Source organism: Galleria mellonella, unplaced genomic scaffold, assembly GCF_026898425.1.
Source record: "Galleria mellonella isolate WM207_F2 unplaced genomic scaffold, CSIRO_AGI_GalMel_v1 utg150, whole genome shotgun sequence".
NCBI classification, from domain to species: Eukaryota; Metazoa; Arthropoda; class Insecta; order Lepidoptera; family Pyralidae; genus Galleria; species Galleria mellonella.
The window spans coordinates 131657-155341 of NW_026442002.1; the positions used below are offsets into that span (position 1 = coordinate 131657).

The window sequence follows — 23685 nt, forward strand, 5'->3', positions numbered from 1 at the left end:
TTTATGATTAACGATTTAGTCAGCTTTTTTAAATATAATCCGTTAAAAACATTGTCAAAATGTTATTGATAATTGACAGATGACAACGGTCCCACACTTCGGTAAGCAAATGTTATGGACGCACTAAATTTTAACTTGAAACATGTAATATCTATTCGGTACACCTTTCTGGTTCAAACATGTAATTTCACACACCGCCACGTGTCCGAGCAAGTTCGTATTTCTGTCACTAACATCACACTACAGTCTCTATATATCATGAGTTCGTGGACACGGCCTTGTATAACCTAAGTCTCGAGTCTGATAATGCACCCAACACTATATCGCCGTTCAACTGAGCTGAGCAGACGTCTAACGCTGGCTCAGCGGCGGGCAACGACATCGTCCTCGAACCATCCACCCCGTGCAGGTACAGCGTTGAATCACTTTCCGAGTGCGCCGCCACCCAGCTAGCTCCGGCCGCGCGGACCCACGTCGGTCGCGACAACAGCGAGGAGCGCGCGGAACCAGCAAAGGTCTGTTCAATGTCAAACAACACTTCCCCACTTGCGACGGAAGCTTTCAGTTTGCAGACTGTCAGTCTCGAGCGCTCCGAGTTGGTACCGCCTGGTCTGCATGATATCAACGCGCGATGCGACTCGTTATCGTAGCAAAGGGACATGAATGGACCCTCGATGGGTAATGAACGCGGCTCCCACTGCCGCATGTTGGCCACCCATAACCAGCACGAGTTTAACTGGCACGATAGTAGACCGAACTCAGTCGAGCAGAGAGATACAACTGGGGAAACATCGCCAGGGGCTGACAGTCTTTGTATGTAAGAACTGGGGTTTCTAACGTCGTACTGATGGATTATTCCACCGACACCGCCGGCGTAAAACTCGTTGCTCCTCAAGTAATCCCACGAACACGACCAGAGAGGGAAACCGGCTGGGATCGTGATACTCGGAATGCCGCGTTCCACGATCCTCGCTGAACTATCCAAACCGACACTCAGTAGTAAGTCTCTGGGCTGGGAATAGGTAATGTCTCTGATAGGTTTCGGATGCAAATGGACGAACTGGCCCAACTTGTAATCAACGCAACTGACTTTCCTAATACCATAGCCAGGAAACAAGTTGTTCGTACTTTTCTGGGAGACGTACAGCTCGTAAGTCCGACAATTATATGTGAGGACCCTACAGCCGCCGTCTTTGGATATTTCTAGGTTCTTCTCCAAAGCGAACCTCCACGACCTTCGAACGGGCTGGTCTTTGCTCACTTGAGATTTCATTAACGTACTCCTCAATACTTCTAGCTGCATTATACAAGCTCGATGCGCTATCCTTGACTTCTGAAGCTCCAAGTCTGTTCTACTTTTCTCTGACTGTATTAACTCCAGTTGTTTTTGCAGGGCCGTGATCTGGGACGTATCGGCTGCGACGAGCCTTCGAGCATAAATGTACCTTATGTCCTTTATAGTGGCTTTACTTTTGCATGTAGGACAGGAGCGGTCTTTGGCTGGTTGCGCCTTCAACCACCGTTCAACGCACTGGTAACCAAATAGATGTCCACATTTTAAAGCTACAAGCCTATGTTCTCCAGAATTGCCCCACGAATCTAAGCATATAGGACAAGTTTCTCCATCGGTATCATCAGGTTTCTCAGGAGAGCTGATTTTTCTAATTTTAGCTGGTGGTTCCTGGTTAGTTTCATCGCCTTTAAGAACTACAGCTTCGGGTAAAGACATTAAGCTATTTGATTCTTCGTTATATTGAGAAGTGCTGGTGGCACTATCTTCGTTGATCGGACTATGAAGTGGAGGAGGCCTTGCATTTATGACTTCAGCCATCACATTCACATAATTTCCACTACTGCTGCTACTTTCGGCATCATAGACGACAATCACAGACGAGTCATTACTGTCTTCTGGTTGGTCGGGTTGAGTGAACGTCTCCGAGTCTTGGAGATTGTGTGATTGGCCTTCCTGCCATTCCGGTGGCGGGCTGTAAGGTGGGTCGAGGATATTTGGACTACCCGGAGACTCTGGTGCGAGAATACTGGGACTCTCGCGGCCGGACGAATCATTCGCCCGGGAATTACTCATTGCAGCAGTGCATGGATAACCTGAAAATATTTTTTACTACATTACAACAAATAATTCCTACAATAATTTTCTTTTAATGGGTGAAAATGGAATGGTAGCCCCGCTGTCGGTATACGCTGGCGGGACCACGGATAGGTGACAGTCTAAGCAAGTCAGATAGTCCATGGTTTCTAATTCAAGGCCACCCACTGTTACCTCTTTATCTTACTTGTAATGTATGTAATTAATTATTCATTTTATTTGTATACATATTGTTAATCTTTAAAATCGGGGAATAATGGACTGTTAAAAATGGGGATTAGTAGCCCCACTGTTAACAGGTTGACCTCCTCGCGGTTCCCCCTGGAAACTGTCGTGTTCTATTCCAAGTGAATTCATCATGATACGCTAACTGACCTGTCTTTACATTGCCACCTAGCATCCCTCACTGGTGTCGCGCCAGCGTATACCGTTAGCGCAGGCAGGATTACCATACCATTATCATCCATTTAAATAAATCAATTAGAAAAAATAAAGAAAGAGTTTTCATTCATTCAAGATTTTAAGTATTAAGTACAACGGTTCCTGGGAAGGATCGTGTGGAAATCGACCTCATAGGATATTGCTAGCAATAGTTCTATTAAACCCCATTACCAACAATCCCTTCCCAAGGCCAGGCCCAGGATCCAAGCAAAGCTTCAGAAACATATCTGAGAGTATACGTCTTCTTTTAAAAGGCTTCTTATAAACAATGTTCTTCTAAATACATCTTACTTCCAAGGGGTTGAAATACCGATTTCATTGCGACAAAATCAATTATTTATATTTAAAATACTAATGTACTGACATGAGCAGTACCATGGACATAACAGAGTATACTGTTTCGCCCATGATACCCCGCATGCGTTGCTATTCCTGAGGACTCAGGCGTTATTCCTCTGTACCCTGTAAATTCACGCCATATCCCACCCTTCAAACCGAAACACAGCCATGCAAACACAACTGCTTCACGTTTGAAACACGAATGGGTCAGAGGTACCCAAGCAATCGACTTTTGTACAAAGTCTCCCTATGGTGTCTTACTGTTATATTAACTAGACCATGTCTTACGTGGGAAATATTTAGGAAACATTGGTTTCAGGGGTCTCATTAAGACCAATTGGTGCCAATACATACATCGTCAACATCGTCATATCAGTCTTTAACTGTCCACTGCTGGACATACGCCACCCCTTGGGGGGCTTTTGCCAGTAGTTGAACGCTTAGCAGGCGAATTGGCAACCGCAGTCAGGCTTTGGAGATGTTTTAAGAAGGACGCTGCTGCCCATCTCTACTCTACCTTAGTCGCTTCTTATGACACCCACGGGAAAGGAACGGGTGGCGTATTCTATGCCGAGACTGATACGGCAAAACCTTTCGGATGGAGAGGAGTAATTATAAACAGTTTGACGGAGGCACGGAACTCTATTCGTTTTTTTAAATACATATACAGATATGCATACAACAATGTGATATATATATCGGACGTATGTCGACCAAATAGGCGACGTGCTGAAGAAGGGCCAAATTAAAAGTACCCATAACCGGCGAGCGTGAATGAAAAGATTGATGAATGTGGAAGAAGCGAAAGAGGTTTGTTTGAATCGAAGCATTTGGCGTTCCATTGTTTCTGCCTACCGTAATGGGAGACAGGCGAGACAGATATGTATGTATGTATGTGTATACTTTAATTTATTAATACATACTTAAATAAATCCACATATACTACATGTATAGAAAATATGAGCGAGAGTGTCGTCGTGTGGCCGCGAGACTGCTGTGCGCGGACGATCTCGTAGGACAGCACGAGTCGGTGCGGGGAACATATTAATTATTCTGACTGTAAATGTCAATTAATTCTTGAAAATATATGGATATTTTGGTAACCACATTACATATAATATCAGCCATTTTTTTTTAATGGCTGATAATGGTATGGTATCCCGTCTGCGCTATCGGTATACACTGGCAGGGCACCAGTGATAGATGATTGATGAGAATGAAAGCAGGTCAGTTAGCCCATCCTGATAAAATCAACTAGAATTAGCCACGGTGGTTTCCAGGGGGAACCACGTGGAGATCGATCTGACAGGGCTTGCTAGCAATGGGGCCATTAGTTCCCATTACTAACAATCCTTTTCCCCATATATCAGGCATTTTTTTTATGGATGATAATGGAATGGTAACTTCGCCTGCGCTATCGGTATACACTAGCGGGGCACCAGTGAGAGATGATAGGCGAGGATGAAAAGGCAGGTCAGTTAGCCCATCGGTTTCCAGGGGGAACCGCGTGGAGGTCGACCTGTTAAGGTATATTAATAGCGATGGGGACTAACCTCCCCATTACTAACAATTCCTTCCCCCCCCCATATCAGCCATTAACTGTATACTGCTGAACATGGGCGTCCCCCTTGGGGGGGTTTTGCCATGCTTAGCAGGCAGGTAACTGTAGTTGGATTTTGGAGATTTAAGAGGGCTGCTGCTGCCTATCCATCGCCCTCACTTAGTTGGCTCTTACAACAACTATGGAAAAGGAAGGGGTGGCCTATTCTATGCCCAGACCACATGGCTCTTAATTACGATACAGCATTAATATACTATGCTTAATTTCCTCAAGAACCAAATCTAGGGAAATATAAACAGAACAGCAAAATAAATATCATCAAACAAGGATAGGTATGATTTTTTTAATGAGTGATATTGGAATGTTAACCCCTCCTGCGCTAACGGTATATGCTGGCGGGGCACTAGAGGTAATAGGCGAGAATGAAAAGGCAGGTCGGTTAGCCCATCGTGAAGAATACAACTAGAAATTAGCACTATGATTTCCAGGAGGGACCATCTGGAGGCCAACCCGACTGGGTATATTGCTAACAATGGGACTAGTACTCCATATAACTAATAATCCCCTTCTCCGTAAATGGCAGGATTATAAATATCAAATCAATATAAGTTTCAGGATCTTTACCCATTGACAAAGTTGTATAATTTTTTATCAAGTTTTATTATGTGCCACAAAATCAACTATAAAAATAAGAATGGTCCTTCCTTCTGTTTCTACTTTTCCCTCTCCTTCTCTTTCTGTTATATATAATAATAACTAATAATAATTATATATATTTATTCACATACACAATATATTTATATATATTTATTCGTTTATATATGTAATTTTAGTACGTATGTATATCAATAATTAGTAGTACCGCATTCGAGTATTCTGACACTTCCGTATGGTTGACTGGGAGAGAATGCTTTTAGCATTAAGTCCGCCATGTACACATATAGGTACTAATGAATAAATAAATAAATAAATAATAATAATAATTTTATTCCCTTAAACAAAATTTGCCTATGTTACTATATAGCTATAACCCCACACTAGGCAAAGCCCTGTCTCGTGGAAGTTGAAGCAAGAATTTTAATAGAAATTGTGCTTTTAATTCTTGTAATACCTTTAGATATATATTCTACTGTAATTATGTACCTTATATATCTGTAAATAGTTTACAAGCACTAAAACTATTAACCAAAATTACCAAAAAAAAATATCTAAATTTCTCTAAGCCCATTTCACTTTTCTACAAAAAATTTGCAATATCTCCAAGAATTTTTTTGCTCCAAAATTTTGTAAATAGAAAATTTTATATCAAAAATTGCCAAAAAATACCTAATTTGTTATGTTGGCAACTGGTCAGTGGGGACCATAAGGCCGGTGTGATAAACCTGTTCAGCATCAAAGAGTTAAATGTGAGTTAACTTGGCATTTTACTGTAAAGAGTAGCAAACTGACCCAAATATACATCTTTATAAAATATCAAAATAGCAATTCTGAACTTGGATTTCCATAAGCAATTTCTTTTTAGATTTTTTCAAAATAAGAAGTGGTGATAGGCTACATTTCCATTCCATCACCACACAGAGAAACAAGCATAGGGAGTAAATATAATTTTAATTCAAAGTTATTTAAATACGTAAAAATTTTTATAAACATATACGTATAAATAAATAATAATAGATAAAGTATTACTTTATTTTCTTCTCATTTTAATAATGCACCGCCTACTTATTTCTGTTTGCCCAATGGTTAAATGGTAGAGAACACCGTACGGTGTTAAGTCAGCCAAATTTACATACAATTTCACTCTGCTTAATGCAGTTTAACTATATAAATAAAAATAAATACGTTCTTACCGATTTGTTTCTTCAATTAAGGAATTCAGAAGCAAACATTTATTATTTCCGATTAAAAATAAATAATATAAATATTTAATATAGACTAAAAATAACAGTAATTTCTATATTTAAAAATTGCAAAACAACATCGATTAAAAGTATTAAAAAATTTATTGTGTTGAAAAATTTTTGCCGCTGTTTGACAGTTGTTTGACATTTCTTTTCTGTTTACAATTTGTGTTTGGATACACTTTGTAGAAATAATAATTAAAATTATAAAAGTCATGTTTAATTTGAAATTTAGTACTGTAAATTAATTTTATTAAAAATATTTTAGTTAAAAATAATACAACATCTAAGAATTAAAGGACAGGAAACAATTCAACAGCGATAATATAAAATGTTATGCGAAAAAAAATATTATAAAAACAATGTTTTAACTTAACAACATATAAACAAAATTTATTACATATTATATAAAATATATTATAAACTAGCGATGCGTACTAATTTTGAGTGTATAGGAGAGCATATACGCGTACATTTTAGTATTATCATGTTGCGTGGAGTATGAATTGGATAAGTATAATAAGCTACCTTTAAAATATAGATATATGCCATAATGTCCTTTTCTATGACTATTGTAGTGACTTAGGATTTTTACTGAACTCAGTCAATAAATTTTGTTCGCAGAAAGATTGTGATGAATCTCCCAGTTGAAGGACAGAAATAAACAATTTATTAGCAAATGTTAATAACATTAAAACAAAATTTAATATTATACATTAAAAAGGATTAGAAAGACAGAGAGAGTGAAGTAAAGCTAAATTAAAACGTCAAATTTATTTTTATCGATGCAAACTAAAAAATCTTAATATTAAACTAACGTAAAATTAATTGGAGCGATTTAAAGCAGCAGCGGAATAGGTTACTCCACTTATAAAAGACAAACAATTACACCATATATTTATTTGTTACATCTCAAATTGAAGCAATTTTTTCGATTAAAGCTCTAAGTTGATTTGACTTTCGTCATCTTGAACAATTTTGTAATATTTTCAAAAAATTAATTCAATAAATATTAACCTATACATATAAAACTTCCTCTTGATTCATTCTATCTATTGATGAAAACCGCATTAAAATACGTTGCATAGTTTAAAAGATTTAAGAGACGCGGGAAGCAAATTTGTTTTATGTATAGTTTAATAAATTTTTCTTAATTGTGTATCCGATCTCATTGCAATCAAAGTACTTATCTAGGTAAAATTATAAAAAAAAATTGAATTTGTTATCATAAAACACACTATATTGCTATTGGTTAAAATCACGCCTCCATCAGATTACAGACCAATAGCCGACCTTGTTTTTGGGAATCAACCAATAAATTTGGATGATGTTATCGAAATTACGTTTGAAATGTTGGTGCATGTAGTATTTATTTATAACTTTCTTAGGTTGGTAGTAGTTGGCAGAATCGCCAGAACGGGAACTTGTAACGGGTTCATCTTGATCCCGATTTTTCAATTTTTTTATACAAAGAGCTTGTATACGTGACTTATTCTTGTAAAAATATACTAAGGCAATAGTGATAAGTGTTTTACGTTTATTAACGAGTGGTATGGGTGTTTTGTGAGCGGTAAAATTGTGATTAACAAGTTGACTACATGTTGATAATGGCGCTGGCAGGGCGAATTACGGCAATGTTTATGTGAATTATTGAATACAGAATTTAGGATAAACTGCTGTGATGACTGGGATCGCTGGTTAGTATACTTCTATAGTCACATATGCTGTATACACTAAAATCTGGCATCGTTATTACAATTTTTAAGATATCGGTGTTAGCGTATGAAACTGTTTAATTTTATTTTAAAAATTAAGTGTTATAGGGTTACTAAATCCTCTTTGCGGTATCTAGGCCATTCGGTCTTAGTGTTAGTCAATAGACTCGGTTTCGCTTAAGGCCTGTTGACATTTCTATAAGATGTCGCAAGCAAAAATGTAGGTCAGTCCGTCGGGTCAGGTGCGCGCGCAGTGACGTCACACCCTCCCCTAAACCGCACCCCCCAAACATTCACTTTCAAAATTTTAATACCAAAAAAAATGTAGTGGTGCCCTAAATTGAAGTGAATTTGCCTACATGAACACCCTAGTGACAGGTACAAGGCATTTTATTTATATTCCATTGCCTATTTTCTTTTTAAATTAGAATTTCCAGTGACTCGTGAAGTCATTAACGTCATTTAATGAATTTGAATAATAAACTAAATATTAAGGACTAACTAGGCAGTATGGCCATTGACCTTAGCTTGTTTCTCTCTTAACAAATATAAAAATTAGAGCTTAGAATAAAAATTTAAACTATAGACAATATTATTAACATTCTATTTATAAGAGGTCAACATTGGCATGCATCAAATGTTAAAATTTCACAATTGAACATTAAACTTTTGTCTGTGAATAGAGTAACTTGAATATGGAAGTCAAAATATTGCTGCTTAGCTAATTTATGTACTTTTATTTTTTTTTAATTTAATTTAATGACAAATTAAGAATAGACTTAAAGATTAATAGGACTTTGGCCAGTAAAAGTTAGAAAAAAAAGAAATGATATAAAAAAATATATGTCCATTCTTCTGTAATTACTTAAATTGTGCTTTAATAAAGAAATATGTTGTTAAATATCCAATAAAAATAGTCTTAATGGGCTATTACAGAAAAATTGAAGTTTAATGACAGAGTATTATAAAATTTAATAAAGTAAATAATTCTCTCCAGTAATATACATTAACATGGAATTCACCAGAGGGAGACTTTGTACAAAAGTCAATTGCTTGGGCACCTCTTTCCCATTCGTGTTTCAACCGTGAAGCAATTGTGTTTGCATGGCTTTGTTTCAGTTTGAAAGGTGGGATATGGCGTGAATTTACTGGGTACGGAGGAATAACACCCGAGTCCTCAGGAATGGCAACACATGTATCAACACAGGCAACACAGGGGTATCATGGGCGAAACAGTATACTCTGTTATGTCCACGGTACTGCTCATGTCTATAGGCGACAGTTAACACTTTCCATCAAGTGGACTGTCAGCTTGTTTGCCATTCTAAGTTGTATAAAAAAAAAGAATGATACATGTTAATGTGTAATAAATATATATTGTCCGTTTAATCAAATTTATAATTATATATTTTGATGTCATTTAAAAATGGAATATGTTTATGCAACATATTTAGTTGAATGTTGCATCTGATTGCTTAATCTTAAAATTAATTTATATGTGTTAAAAATATTAGTACATAATTACTATTTGCTGAGATTGGCCATGTAATGCCTCCCAGGGTCTCTAGACAAGTGGCAAGTGAATTTGTCGATGGAATTGACATAGCTAACGAGTCTGTGAGATTGAATGAGATAGCAACACCGGGTGACTCGTGCCTATCCATGGACTTGCTAGCTATGTCGATTCCATCGATAAATTCACTTGGCACTTGTCTAGAGGCCCAGGTCCTGCATTATAAGCATTATGTCCTTATTGTAACAATCCTGGGTTTTATATAACCATCTATATGGGAGGGGGGGAAGAGATTGTTAGCAATAGGGATGGGCTAGTACCAACCCCATTATTAAATATACCCACTCAGGACAATCGCTTCATGATTCCCCCTTTTACTTTTAAATCAATATTATTATTTCTTTATGAATTTATCACAATGGACCAACTGACCTGCTTTCATCATCACCTATCATTCATCACTGGTGTCTTCCCAGTGTCTAGATGTAATATAGGAGAGGAAACATTATCATCCATTAAAAAAAATATGTACTTACATATAAACTAATTAACTTATAATTAATTAGTTAATAATTAATTAACTTATGGCCTACTGCTTGGGAGTCCAGTTTGATGCAATAGTTTTTGTGTGATACTGGAACAAATACACGGAAGGGTAGACAATTATTAGAAAATCTTGTTTTGGCATCTATTGGTTTTATTTTTGGTCTGTTGTTTAAGGAAATAAAGTTTATTTATTTCTTTTTTATTGAATTAAAAATTAACAGGTGTGAGGGTGTCGCTCATTTTAATTTTTCTTAAATATCTATTTATTTTTAAATAATTAGATATTAAGAATTTATAAGCTTTTTTATTGTGTATTTAAAATATGAAAATTTAAAATTGACTATCTATTTATTTATTTAACACTTTATTGCACCAATATTACAGAACTGAAGGATTTTCAATAAGCATAGTGTAGTACAAAAGGTAGTCTTATTGCTGAGCAATCTCTTGTAGACAACCTTTGAGTAGAAGGAATTAAAGATTGAATGAGTAGATGGTGCATTGGAAAAAAATATAAATAAAGCTAAATATATGTAAATAAGCATAATATTTCATATGTACAGACATATTCTAGTTAAAATTTTATTATATTAGTAAAATTAACTCTGTGAAACATTAGTTTCAGAATAAAATTTCTGTACTAATATTATTATTCTTGTCATACTTATTATTCATATTTTTTTATTAATATAATAAGCATTTTCGAAACATTTTTTTTTATTTATGAATCCACTGCTCGAAATAGGCATAGGCTAATGTAATTCCAGCTGAGAAGAACAGGCAAAGTACACTGTCTTTTGCTTTTTTTTTCAAATAAAAGTGTACCACATTATATATGAATGGATAAAAAGACTTATAAATAATTGATAAAAAGAAAGAAAATAAAAAGCTACAAAAGCTAAAGCTACATATTTGCTGAAATACATTGGGCCTCATTGTAATGCGACATTTCTTCTCCAAATATTATTAATTTGATCCTTTCTCAAAATTACTGTTTCATGGACCATCATAAACTAACTCAAGACTATTAGAAATTTATTTATTTACCACAGGGAAACTTTGTACAAAAGACTGTTGCTTGGTTATCTCTGTCCCATTTGTGTGTTAACTGTGAAGCAGTTATGTTTATATGGCTGTATTTCGGTTTGAAGGGTGGGATGTGGCAGTGAAAATACAGAGTACAGAGGAATAACACCTAATTCCTCAGGTATCATGGGCGAAACAGTATACTCTGTTATGTCCATGGTACTGCTCATGTCTATAGGCGACGGTTACCACTTTCCATTAGGTGGGCTGTCAGCTTGTTTGTCATTCTAAGTTGTATAAACAAAATTACTCTTTATTGCACTAAGTACTTACAGAATAATATAAAATATATGTATATATTAACACATATGAACTATAAAAAGTTGTCTTATTGTTAAAGCAATCTCTTCCAGACAACCTTTGGTCAGATGAAAAAAGAAAGGGGTGGTAGCTATTTATTCATATTGGTCTTTAGAATAGAGATTTTGTTGGGATATCAATTGGAATGTTAATATAAGAGAAAGGTTTAAAGAAATGGCCCCTTAAAATAAATTACTTTGTATTATAAAACTTGTGTGAATTGACCTAAGCAAGTTTTTATATCTTAGTAATATAAGAAAATTGTAACTAGAGATGTCTGTGCATGGGGGTCATATAAGAAAAAAAATATTTATGTAGTCTTAATAGGAACAATAGAAGATAGAATAATATTTTTTGGAAAATTTGTCTCTCTGTTTGTTTTGACGTACATATTGTGATAATATTTTATAGCTTTTTGTATAGTTATTACTCTAGGTGTGAAGATAGATTCTGTACTGAATTGGAAATCTGAGACTCTATAACTAATTAAAATTTGAGATGTTTGAGGGATGTATGTAGTCATGTCAATTTATTAATAATGTATAATCCATATTGAGTAATGACCATGAGAAGGGAGAACCTGAGAGGAGGTCGACATGGCTGGGTATATTGCTAGCAACGGGATTCTCAGTGTGCATCACTAGCAATCCCTTCCCCCCATGTTGTGATGTAAACGTGTTACATGTGACTGCGTGCGCAGCGCGGGCGCGGGGCGCGGCGGCGCGGTGATGGCGGGCGCCCCATGAGCCGCCTGCTGTGCTGCCTGTGCGCGCGCCACGCCGACATGGGCGCCGCGCTCTCGCACCCGCAGGTACGCAGCCGGCCTCTTCCTCTCCTGTACCTCACTAAGGGAGTTTCATGGCCGACAGGTGGCCAGCAGCATTCCTCTTAAAACATCACCAACCCTAACTGCGGTTATGAATCCGCCTGTAACAATTATTGGCAATCCGCTCCCCCTCCCTATGTCCAGGAGTGGACAGTTAACGATTTATATAATAATAATTTAGACAAGTGGTAAGTGAATTCATCGATGGAGTCATCATTGCTAGTGAATCCATGATTTGGAATGAGATAGAATTGTGCGATCTCTCATTCAAACTCATGGACTCACTTGCTATAACTATTCCATCGATGGATATGTTTCCCACTTGTTTAAAGCGCCAGGATTTGTAACGGCAACAATTGAGGGGTACCATGATGATGACCAGAGTATTCTGTGCCGCCCACGGTTCTGTTTATGTATATAGGCGACAATTATCACTTTATAATCAGGTGAACAGTCGGCTTATTCGCTAAATTACATAAAAAATCGTTAATTGGGAAATTTGAACATCTTCCACCTATCATGAGATGGAGTAACGACTTTCAGAGTGTTGTAACAAGTCGCTGGATGCGAGTGGCGCGAGATTATACTTTGTGGCGTAATGTGAAGTAGACCTATGTTCAGAAGTGAAGAATGGATTTGTTGTGTTGATCAAATTTGAATTTGATGATGATAATGATGAATATCGCAGTGTGGTCCCGACTTAAAATAAGCCACACCTTCCTTTCCCGTGTGTGTCGGCAGTGGCGAACTAAAGGATCTCAGTCAACTTAATGGTCAAGGAATGGGCAGTAGTGTCTCTCAAAATATCTCTAAAACCCTAACTGTGGTTGCCAACTCAACTGCCAAGTGTGACAACAACTACTGGCGAAATGCTCTTATGAAAGAGGCCTATGTTCAGCAAGTTAACAGCTGATATAATGATGTGTTTTACTACTGCACCCGCCTGTTTACATGATTTTTCTATAATTTTATTGTTAATTAATTTTCATAAGGGAAATCCTTATAGGGAAGGCTTATGTTCAGCATCGGACAGTTAAGACCTGATATGACATGATGAATGTTGTATGACTTATTGTTTGCTCATGCGGCAGGAGGGCGAGGCGTGCGACGGCGCGGTGCTGCCGGCCGCGCCGCCCACCATGGCCGATGTCATACGGTGAGTGGGCATGACGGACACTGGTGGTTTGCTCTCACCCGATTATATTAAGAAAAATGAATAAAAACTCCAATATAAAAGTAAACGAAACTGTACTACAACCTAACCTTTAGCAGTTGTCAAGTACAATTTTTTTTACTATTTACAAAAGGAGACAAAGAGATTGCAAAGCAAATAGCCAGATTCTTTGTAGTACCAATAAATATTGGTCACGAATATATTTTGTTTTGCAAATTAAAAAACACGACTGCCCCAACAAGAATGAATAATTTAAAAAATTTACAGCCAGTGTCACTCGGAATGAGGTAAGGATTCTAACGATACCTCATATATGAAAATCTGTACAGGCATTTAGAAGTTATAGTGGAATAAAGAAACTCGCATACGTAAACTCTGAGAACAATATTGTTTTTTTATGTTTGTTACCTCATAATTTGGTCAGTTGTAAACCAATTTGGAAAATTCTTTTTCTATTTGAAAGGTTATACTTACAGATTGGTTCCATAGAAGTTTTATTAAAATCGGTTCAGAAGTTTAGTTTTTAAAGCAAAACACCACCAATTTTGAAGTCGATTTTTTATTGTGGTATGCAATACAATTATTGGCCAGTCATGTAATTTTTTTTTTTTATTCAACGTTAATACAGATATTGTCAAATTGATTCGATTATATTAATTCTTTTTTCAATATGTTTTTGTGGTGATTAAAGCCTCAGCTTTTCGATCCAATATCCTATTCGCTGCGAAACAAAATTTCGCAGAGACAGTAACTAAGCCAGAAGCACAGAAGCTTCCTGGTATCTTTACAGGCCTCACGGCACAACTTCACTGTTCCAAGGATTTGAACACGTTGGAAATTAAACATTCCAGGATTACGCGAGATGCCGTTTCTTTGGCGTAAAAATAACGTTGGTATAGAGCTTTATCTGTGGCCCCTATTGTGTATAAATGTTTGTTTAATAGAGAATGGCCCGTTATTGTCCCTATCATTATTTTGAAGTTTTTCCTATCTAGATATCATAGACGGCCAATTTTGATTGTCTGCAATTAGTATTCTGTATTCATCTTTGGTTTTGTATGTCAGTGGATATTTAAAGGGTTTCTCTTTACAGTAAAATGTATCTGGTCCTTTAGGCCACTTGGCCAGCGAATTCATAGATGAAATCGACATCGCTAGCGAGTCTGTGAGATAGATTGAGATAGCAACATCAGATGTCTCATTCCAACTCACGGACTTGCTTTAGCAATGTCGATTCCATCGACGAATTCGCTCGTCACTTGTCTAGAGGGCTTGTTTACTTAACGAAATCATAAATGGTGTGGTTGCAGCGAGCGCAAGAAGAAGGCGGGCGGCGCCGGGCTCGGCACGCTGCGCCGCCGCCTCGCCGCCGCCGCCCGCCGCCCGCGCGACTCGCGCCCCGACCGCGGTACGAACACAACTCGCACTATGCCCACTTGTTTCTAACATAACTCGCACTATCGCACACAATGTTTGTAAAATATAACTGACACGTACACGGAACCGTTGATGTGTTTACTTTCCAAAGGCGACTTAGTCTCTTAAAAAATGGTTTCGCATAAACTACACATATATGTGTAACAGCATGGCAGTTAAATTATAGGGTACGAACGAGACAACATCATTGTCCTTAGAAATGACAATGCATTAAAGGCAACACGGGTATATTCGTGGTGATTCTACGATTCATGTCTATAGGCGACGATTATTACTTTCCATCAAATGGGCCGTCAGCCTGTTTGTCATTCTAAGTATCGTAAAAAAATATATTTCATTTCACATAGTAGTACAATCACTTTGAAACGTGTTTGTACTCATGTCGCACAATTATCTAGTAAGTTATGTATATACAACATAACTCGCACTACTACACCAACCACGTTGTAAGATGATCCAATCTTATAGTCACACTAGCACTGCCCACTTTATGTAATGTGTACGGATCGTACGAGCTCCTAGGTGGATTATTATATTCCGGTTTAGGATCGTTGTTAAGAAAATTTTATGTAAAGTCAAAATACACATATGTAAGTTTGTCTGGTTAGTGTTGCGGTTAAAAGTCTGTTGTTTTGTAATTTATCATATTCGTAGATGGTTTGTATTGAGTAATCACCAAATAACCGTAACGATGGCGCCTGCGCTCGCAGGATGCGAGCACGCGCGGTTCATCCGGTCGGTGGTGAGCTCGTGGCGGCTGGCGGAGGTGTTCCTGCTGTGCGAGGAGCTGGAGGCGGGCGCAGCGCTGCGGGACCTGGTCACGCAGGCCGAGCTCGCGCGCGAGCCCGCCAACTCGCTCACTGTTGACCTTGCCGCCGCCTACAGAGACCGGTGAGTAGTGCCGCCTCTACTCCCGCGCTGACCATCATTCTTTGTTTGTACGTCAATTTTTGTTCAGTATATAGGTAGTCATTAGTGTACAAATAACTGGATTAACTTGCGTGTATTTTAGTTGTGAACGTTTGATTAGTTCGCTAATACTTATAGCTGGCGTTCACGTCACGGCCGCTCGTAATAAGGGTCCCGGATAGTCCAGAAACTAGTCGAGTTTTCTCGACTAAAATACACGGAAGTTAATCCGGTTGTTTTTACTTTTTAATGAGTGACTTTTTTTTTGGTGGCGCGGTGCAGGTGGTGGTGCGACGTGGAGCTGGTGGGCGCGGGCTGGTCGCTGGCGGCGCACCGCGCCGTGCTGGCCGCGCGCTGCGCCTACTTCCGTGACCTGCTGCAGCGCTACCCGCCGTCAGTACCCAAACATTGACTTATATGATTAGATTTTATTTGTAAGAGTTTTTAAAATGTGGCGGTACGGTACAATTTTTTTTCTCACTAGTGTTAAAATTATAAAAAGTATGGTATTGTCAGAGTGTGATGGGGTAAATGTGGTAATGCGGCAGGTCGACGTGCCGCGTTCCGCTGGAGGGTGAGGCGGCGGCGTTGTCCCGCGAGGAGGTGGAGGCGGCGGTGGGCGCGCTGTACGCCGGCGCCTCGCTGTGCTCGCGCCGTCCGCTCTGCGCACTCTGTGCCAGTGAGTACCCGCCGCACACTACACACCGCACACTACACACTGCACACTATACTCTGGTCGCGAGGAGCTAGAGTACTCTACTGCGCACTACACACGCAACGCATTTAACCATTATTACATAAACATATCTCGCACTATGTATGCAGACCACTCTATAACATATATAACATAACTCACACTATGGCACTAATAATTTTCTATAATGTATGCACACCATGATCACTGCAATTTAAACATATTTCACACTACCGACCCAGACCACTCTATAACATAACTCACACTATGGCACTAATAATTTTCTATAATGTATGCACATTATATTCACAGCAATTTAAACATATTTCACACTATCCATTTGGATATGAATATACAATGATATATGACTTAATATTTTTTTATGTATTTCAGAATGGGATCGCGGAGGGAGTGTAGATGGCGATCTTGATATTGTGGAGAATACAAGCAGTAAGTATATATTTTTTTTAACCAACATATAATTTTTTAAAGTAAAAAAATGTTACACTTTTTAGATTAAAAAAAAAAAACTATTAAAAAATATTGGTAGAATAGAAAATTAAATTTCCAACTGTCTTCCCGTTAGCTAATCTAAAGGATCGTCTCGTTACGCCGCAGGTCGTCGCGGGACGGCGTCGTTGTGCCGCTGCGGGCGCGCGCGGGTGGACGCGGCGGCGCTGCGCCGGCTTTCCGCGCGACTCGGCTTCTCGCTAGATGGCGCTCAACACGACATGCGCTACCTGCTCGACTCCGGTCAGTACACTATACGTGGCTACGTTGTCCTGACTTGTTTTTCTAAATATGTTGTTTCACAGATTTTATTCCAACTTCCCACAGTCCACCAAAATTGGGTGCATATGAGATACTTTTGCTGAACAAACTGTTTTATCTCACAAAAATTTTGACAAATCGTGACTTGTGGACATCTTAAGTATATGGTTTATACGTATCTGTTCATAGGTGAGATGGCTGACGCAAGGCTAGTGTTCCGCGTGGAGGGTGGATGCGGCGCAGCGTATGGGTTCCGTGCAGCTCTGGAACTCCCCTGCCACCGATTGCTGCTTGCCGCCAGGTCTAGGTTTTTCAGGTCGGTTATACTAGCTGCAGCATCATAAAATTATATATCAAAAATTGAAACTATATCATATTGAGAAGCTGATGAACGCTCGTTACAGTGTCATCATCATTTCAGGCTTTATCTGTCCACTGCTGAACATATGCCTCTCTCATAAACTGCCATATTGAAAGGGAGCATTCCTTGTGGCAGTTTACCATTAGGGGGATTTATGGTGTAGTAAATATATTAAATTAACTGTAAAAACAGGTGACGCTCCATCGCGATTAAGACTGCGAGCTAACTTATACGATGTCTATACGTGGTTTGCTATTACTAGTGGCGAATGATGTCCTTGCTACGTTCTAGGAGCGTGATGTCGCGTCGCGCGAGCTCGGGCGGCGGCGGCGGCGGCGGCGGCGGCGGCGGCGGCGCGGGCCCGGCCGGCAGCGGCGCGGTCTGCGTCGACGAGAAGGTGCTGCCGCGCCGGTTCGCGCGCGCCTTGCTGCACGCCGCGTACACTGACCAGGTATCATGTCCGGCGCGAAGGACCAATGATCTATAGAAATATATCTAATTGCTGTTAAATAATTGAAACAACATTTAATACAATTATTAATGTTACTAAGCTATCATATCTTCTGTAAACAGGTGGACCTGAGCTTGATCGGCAGGAACTCATCATCACCATCATCAACCAACAGCCTCGGCAGCGGTGGCGCGGTGAGTCATTCTTACATAAAATATACTTTATGCTAAGACCCTAACAGTATGACTACAGTGATTTTCCTACCAGTCATTCAACGGATATATCTATGGTAAAGAGAACGCTACGTTTCGAATAGAAGAACTTCCGTGAAAGTGCCGCCGTGTTACATATAGTAGCAAGTATTTGGAGTCTGAGAATGAATTTAAAAAAAAACAACGATTATTTTATTTTTTCGCCGAAAGTTATAGTCTAAACTAAAAAGCAAAAAATTAAGTTTGCTTCCATCTTTACTTATAAATGTGAAAGTGAGTTTGTTCGTTGTAAGGACAATGACTTAGCCAATCGGACTATATGGGATAGAGAAGGTTATATCTCGGTGAGTAAACATATCCCGGCCACGCGGACGAAGTCGTCGCTAAAAGTTAGGCTTATATAATTGTATACACATTTGCTGTTTATGACATTTTATATATATTGTCTTGTCTCAGCCGTGGTCAAGCGGGAATCGTAGCGGACGCGGTGGCGCCATGCTGGACGACGCCTTTCAACTGTACGAAATCGCCAGGTCAGTGAACTCTGCAAATTTTTTTTTTTTAATAGAAAAATCGAAATAATTTTGAGAGATGTGGGCTTGGCTGTCACAGATATATTTTAATATGGTTGGTGGAGTGTGGGCAACAGTCAATAAATGCGTTGGCTCCGTTCAGATGTTCAAAAGTGAAGGTGTGGTGCGCAGGTTCCTGGAGATGCCGATAGTAGTGCAGGGCTGCGAGGACGCGATAGTGGAAGCGCTGTGCCCCGAGACGCTGCCCACCGTGCTGCGCTGGGCGCACGCGCCGCACGCCAGCCAGTGGGTCTACAGGTACGGACACGCACGCACGCATACACGCATACACGCATACACGCACGCACATGGCGAAATGTCGTGCCAGTACGGATATAAAAATACATCTTTGCCAAGTTCCGGCTGCCTTCACTTGATTCTATTGAACGTTGAGCCAAAAATCTAATAGGAGACGATTTGATGTTACATTCTAAATTTCACAATCTAGAACATCGCTGCAAATTTTGCAGAGTGTGCTGAAGAACTACATGACCTGATTTCTCTTTTTCTCTTTCGACATCGGATGACCAGACTGGGTGAGAGCCTCCACCCTTACGTCGTACATATACCATTTATAAGCACGAAGCGTCTCGCGTCTTCTTTCATCACGCGCACAGTCAAAGAGAGGAACTCTCTCCCTACTTATGTTTTTCCATCCGAATATAATCTGCACCAATTTAAGGCAAATGTGAATAGGTTACTCGTGGGCCTGCGAGTTTCATTTTAGACCACATTAAGGATTTGCTTTCCATCAAATAAAATGGTAATTTAAAAAAAAATTCGTTGCCACCACTGTTAAATTTACATATATACATACATATCTGACACGCCTGTCTCCTATTAGGGTAGGCAGAAACAATGGAACGCCAACTGTTAAATTTCTATGTGGTGAATTCTTTCTCTACTATGGTCTTTTATTAATAGTGGTTTTGTCGCACGACCGCGATGTGCCAATACTAAGACTAGTGTGTGTGTGTGTGTGTCCGTGTGGGGGTGTGGACGGGCGCGGCAGGCAGGCGATGCGGTACCTGCGCGACGAGTTCCCGGCGGCGATGGCGCACGGCGCGGCGGCGCGGCTGCCGCGCGGCGCGCTGGCGGCGGCGCTGGCGTCCCCGTTCCTGCAGGCCAGCGAGCCGCAGGCGCTGCGCGCGCTGCTGCGCTGGGCCGAGCGCGCCGCCCTCGCCGCGCATCCCGCGCATCCCGCGCATCCCGCGCATCCCACGCATCCCACGCATCCCACGCATCCAGCACACCCAGCAGACCACAGAGGTACACACTTGACCTCCGACTCCCGCTAACCACCAACTTTGTTTTAAATATTAATAGTAAATTATACGAAAAGAAATAATTATATGAGAAGGTTTCAACAAAGCTATTAAAAATCACTAACCATAATAAATTTACTTAAAAAGAGGAGACTTACTATTTCATTATATTTTGTGTATGTTATGTGACATCTTTTAAACCTATTTTAATAATTCAGTTTACCATCTAAAGCGTTTACTTCCGTGTTAATAACATACCAATTTTGTAAAATCGCTGTTACTGGCTTATTTTCCAGTACAGTTCTTAATAGTGGTAAAATTGTAGACGTGTGTGTGGGAGGGTAGCGATAAATGTATTAAGTTGAATTTGAAACGCGTGTGGCGTGCGTGTGGTGGCGAGTACAGAGCCGAACGTGGTGTGGCACACGGCGCACTCGGTGTCGCGGCGCGGCGGCCGCGGCGGCCGCGGCGGCCGCGCGCGGCGCGAGGTGAGCGACGCGGCGCTGCGCGAGGTGCTGGCCGCGCTGCTGCCGCACGTGCGCCTCGAGCACCTGCCGCCCGACCACGACCTGCTGCACCAGGTGACGCCTCGCCCCGTCCCGTCCCGTCCCGTCCCGTCCCGTCCCGTCCCGTCCCGTCCCGTCCCGTCCCGTCGGCCTGCTTTGCGGAACACATTTATATGGGAACAACATATTTACTTATTGGAATCCGGCTCGAAGGATCATCATTTTAATCTTCTGAACTTGAAACTGTTAATCTATGGGTAGCAAACTTCATTATGTTAATAAGATGTCGATGCGGCCTTTCTTGTCTCTATCTTGTGTACGCTATAGCGACACCATGTCTATCTATACATTTGTTTGTCACTTGTCAAGGTAGTTTTTCCAACTTGTTATTTTTAGACTTCTAGTCAGTATATTAACGAATATGGTTTTAAAAAAATGTTACTAAGAAATAACGGTACGGCAGTGAAATGACAGGATACGAAGTCGTTACGAATAGAATGGATGTGAGATACCCAGTATGGATGTGCGAGTAAGGCCCGGTGGCGGGTGGCGGGTGGTGGTGGCTGGTGCAGGTGGTGCGGCGCGGGCTGTGCGCGGCGCCGGGCGGCGGCGCGGGGTCGGCGGCGGCGTGGCTCGGCCGCGGGGCGCTGCGCCCGCCGCGCTGCTTCCTGCCCTACCTCGACGAGCTCAAGGTACCGCCTCCCGCAAGCTTACAACAACACGGAATCCACGCCAATTTTTTTTGTTTTATACAACTTAGAATGGCAAACAAGCTGACGGCCCACCTGATGGAAAGTGGTAACCGTCGCCTATACACACGAGCAGTACCGTGGACATAACAGAGTATACTGTTCCGCCCATGATACCCCCCATGCGTTGCCACTCCTGAGGACTCAGATGTAATTCCTCTGTACCCAGTAAATTCACGCCATATCCCACCCTTCAAACCGAAACACAGTCATGCAAACACAACTGCTTCACGGTTGAAACACGAATGGGACAGAGGTACTAAAGCAATCGACTTTTGTACAGTCTCCCTCTGGTAAAAGTTGGCAGTCTGGTAATTGCAGCTTGGACTGTGTTTTTTTTTTAATGGAAAATGAATCCATCTGTACATGGAAGTTTCTCATAGTGATTACGCCGCCGTCTCATTGGAACTTTTTTTTTTTTAATGGATGATACTGGAATGGTAACCCCGCCTGCGCTAACAGTAAACGCTGGCAGAGCCCCACTGAGAGATGATAGGTGAGGATGAAGCAGGTCAGTTAGCCCATCGTGATGAATACAGCAAGAATTGTGCACGATGGTTTCCGTGGAGGTCGTCCTAATAGGGCTTTTTGCTAGGAATGGGGCTGTCAATTTCCATTGCTAAAAATCCCTTTCCCCCCGTCTCATTGGAACTAGGTATACCGGGATTTCTTATTGAAACAAAGACTGCATCGGAGTATCTAATTAGAGCACTCCTGGGTTAGAACAGGAGCTCCATATGTTTTGTTGCAATGGACTCTATTTTCATTTTTTAATTATTCTCCAATTTCAAAAAGCAAATTTTTTTTACCTCGTTTATAGCTGTGTGGTCCCAGCATAGAATAGGCCACTCCCTCTTTTCTCGTGGGTGTCGTAAGAGACGACTAAGGGAGAGCGCGGGAGATGGGCAGCAGCGTTCCTCTTTAAACATCTCTAAAGCCTAACTGCGGTTGCCAATCCGCCTGCCAAGTACGGCAATTATTGGAAAAACTCCCTAAGGGGCAGGCTTATGTTCAGCAGTGGATAGTGAAAGGCTGATATGATGATGATGATGATGATGATGATGATGATGATGATGATGAAATTGCGTAGTATTATCCGTGTAATGTGTTGTGTGTGTGTGTGGCAGGCGCTGCTGGAGGACCAGGCGGTGCCGGAGGCGGAGCTTGCACGCGCCCGCCGAGCCAAGTACTTGCACCGTATACCGGACACCCTGTACATGGTCAGTCGCCGCTTACTTATAAATGGATTCAAAGTGTATTTTATTATATTTTTATCTATCATTGTTTTTTTTTTTTGTGATTATTTAATGATATTCGATTAGGGTCAGAAATATGATTGGCCATAAATTAGATGGCTACTTTTTGTGGGTTAATGTGTATATTGATGCGTATCAATCAACAATTTTAATGATGTTATATTGCTTGTAGATTGTAGATAGCCGTAAGTTATTGTTGTTTAAATAAATTGTAGAACTAGTTTTGTGTTTCATCAATTAATTATATGTATTTTTAAAGTTTTACTCATAACTTTTATTTCATTCTATTCAGTCAATAACACTGTAGTTTTCCATTGTTTTTAATGTTTCGCAAACACATAGACAAACATTATTTAGGTATTACTAATCCAACATAGTGTTTGAACTGGGCAGCTTGACCCGTTCGGTGAGCGTGGACTGTAGGGTGCTGGATCAGGCCGGAGAGAAACGACTGTATTCCTCTTGAAGCTCCCGGTTTCGCTCTGAAGAGTTTCTCCTAGTTCCTTTATCGGATTGGGAGTGCATGCCGCTCAACGGTAGGCGGCCTATTTTTATACCCGCCCGGTCGCACGATAACTAGTACTATCTTACGTCGGTGAGTCTGTGCGAGCGGGACGGCGCGAGTGTGAGAGGGACGCGTGACCCTTCAGAGCGGTACCATTTGGTGTCTATTTATTTATGTTTACAACCATTCTTATTGCTAATGTTTACAATTTTTTCCTTATTTCTATCGTGGGTAATAAGGACTCGACACAATAAATGTTTTATTTCATTTACAAGCTAAAGATACATCATATAAAGGTCTATAAAATTAACAATTTAAATGATTAAAAACTGACAACTTATGCTAACAATCAATACTTAAAAAATAACTATAAAATATCGCTATAACTATACATTTTTATATAAGGAAATTATAATGTCGCGAACATATTCTCCCGTCGCAGCTCTCGTAGCTGGAGTCACTTCGTGTTCGCGTCGCTCGATGTCGAT

General features: G+C 40.3%; 2 protein-coding genes across 2 annotated transcripts in view; one reads left to right on the forward strand and one right to left on the reverse strand.

Moving 5' to 3' along the window:
- Nucleotides 1-6497, reverse strand: LOC113511487 (E3 ubiquitin-protein ligase RFWD3-like). Its single transcript, XM_026895112.3, has 2 exons — nucleotides 6299-6497; nucleotides 1-2106 (listed from the first exon to the last, which is right to left on the reverse strand). The coding sequence occupies exon 2, from the start codon at nucleotides 2084-2086 to the stop codon at nucleotides 257-259; it is 1830 nt and encodes a 609-aa protein (XP_026750913.2). The 5' UTR covers nucleotides 2087-2106; nucleotides 6299-6497; the 3' UTR covers nucleotides 1-256.
- Nucleotides 6498-7726: 1229 nt separating this feature from the next.
- LOC113509493 (BTB/POZ domain-containing protein 7) overlaps nucleotides 7727-23685 on the forward strand; it is a 47770-nt gene continuing 31811 nt past the window's right edge. The window contains exons 1-18 of the mRNA XM_052892071.1: nucleotides 7727-8046; nucleotides 12210-12320; nucleotides 13427-13491; nucleotides 14820-14917; nucleotides 15657-15837; nucleotides 16138-16248; nucleotides 16404-16534; nucleotides 16943-16999; nucleotides 17168-17302; nucleotides 17510-17636; nucleotides 17973-18132; nucleotides 18255-18326; nucleotides 18801-18877; nucleotides 19049-19174; nucleotides 19929-20185; nucleotides 20587-20762; nucleotides 21260-21379; nucleotides 22564-22656. Of these exons, the coding sequence (XP_052748031.1) occupies nucleotides 12252-12320; nucleotides 13427-13491; nucleotides 14820-14917; nucleotides 15657-15837; nucleotides 16138-16248; nucleotides 16404-16534; nucleotides 16943-16999; nucleotides 17168-17302; nucleotides 17510-17636; nucleotides 17973-18132; nucleotides 18255-18326; nucleotides 18801-18877; nucleotides 19049-19174; nucleotides 19929-20185; nucleotides 20587-20762; nucleotides 21260-21379; nucleotides 22564-22656 (2055 nt within the window). The 5' untranslated portion in view covers nucleotides 7727-8046; nucleotides 12210-12251. The remainder of the gene's footprint in view (nucleotides 8047-12209; nucleotides 12321-13426; nucleotides 13492-14819; nucleotides 14918-15656; nucleotides 15838-16137; nucleotides 16249-16403; nucleotides 16535-16942; nucleotides 17000-17167; nucleotides 17303-17509; nucleotides 17637-17972; nucleotides 18133-18254; nucleotides 18327-18800; nucleotides 18878-19048; nucleotides 19175-19928; nucleotides 20186-20586; nucleotides 20763-21259; nucleotides 21380-22563; nucleotides 22657-23685) is intronic.

What these genes read in the sequence shown, in the direction of transcription:
- LOC113511487 (XM_026895112.3), bottom strand. Translation starts at nt 2,086, where the DNA reads ATGAGTAATTCCCGGGCGAATGATTCGTCCGGCCGCGAGAGTCCCAGT.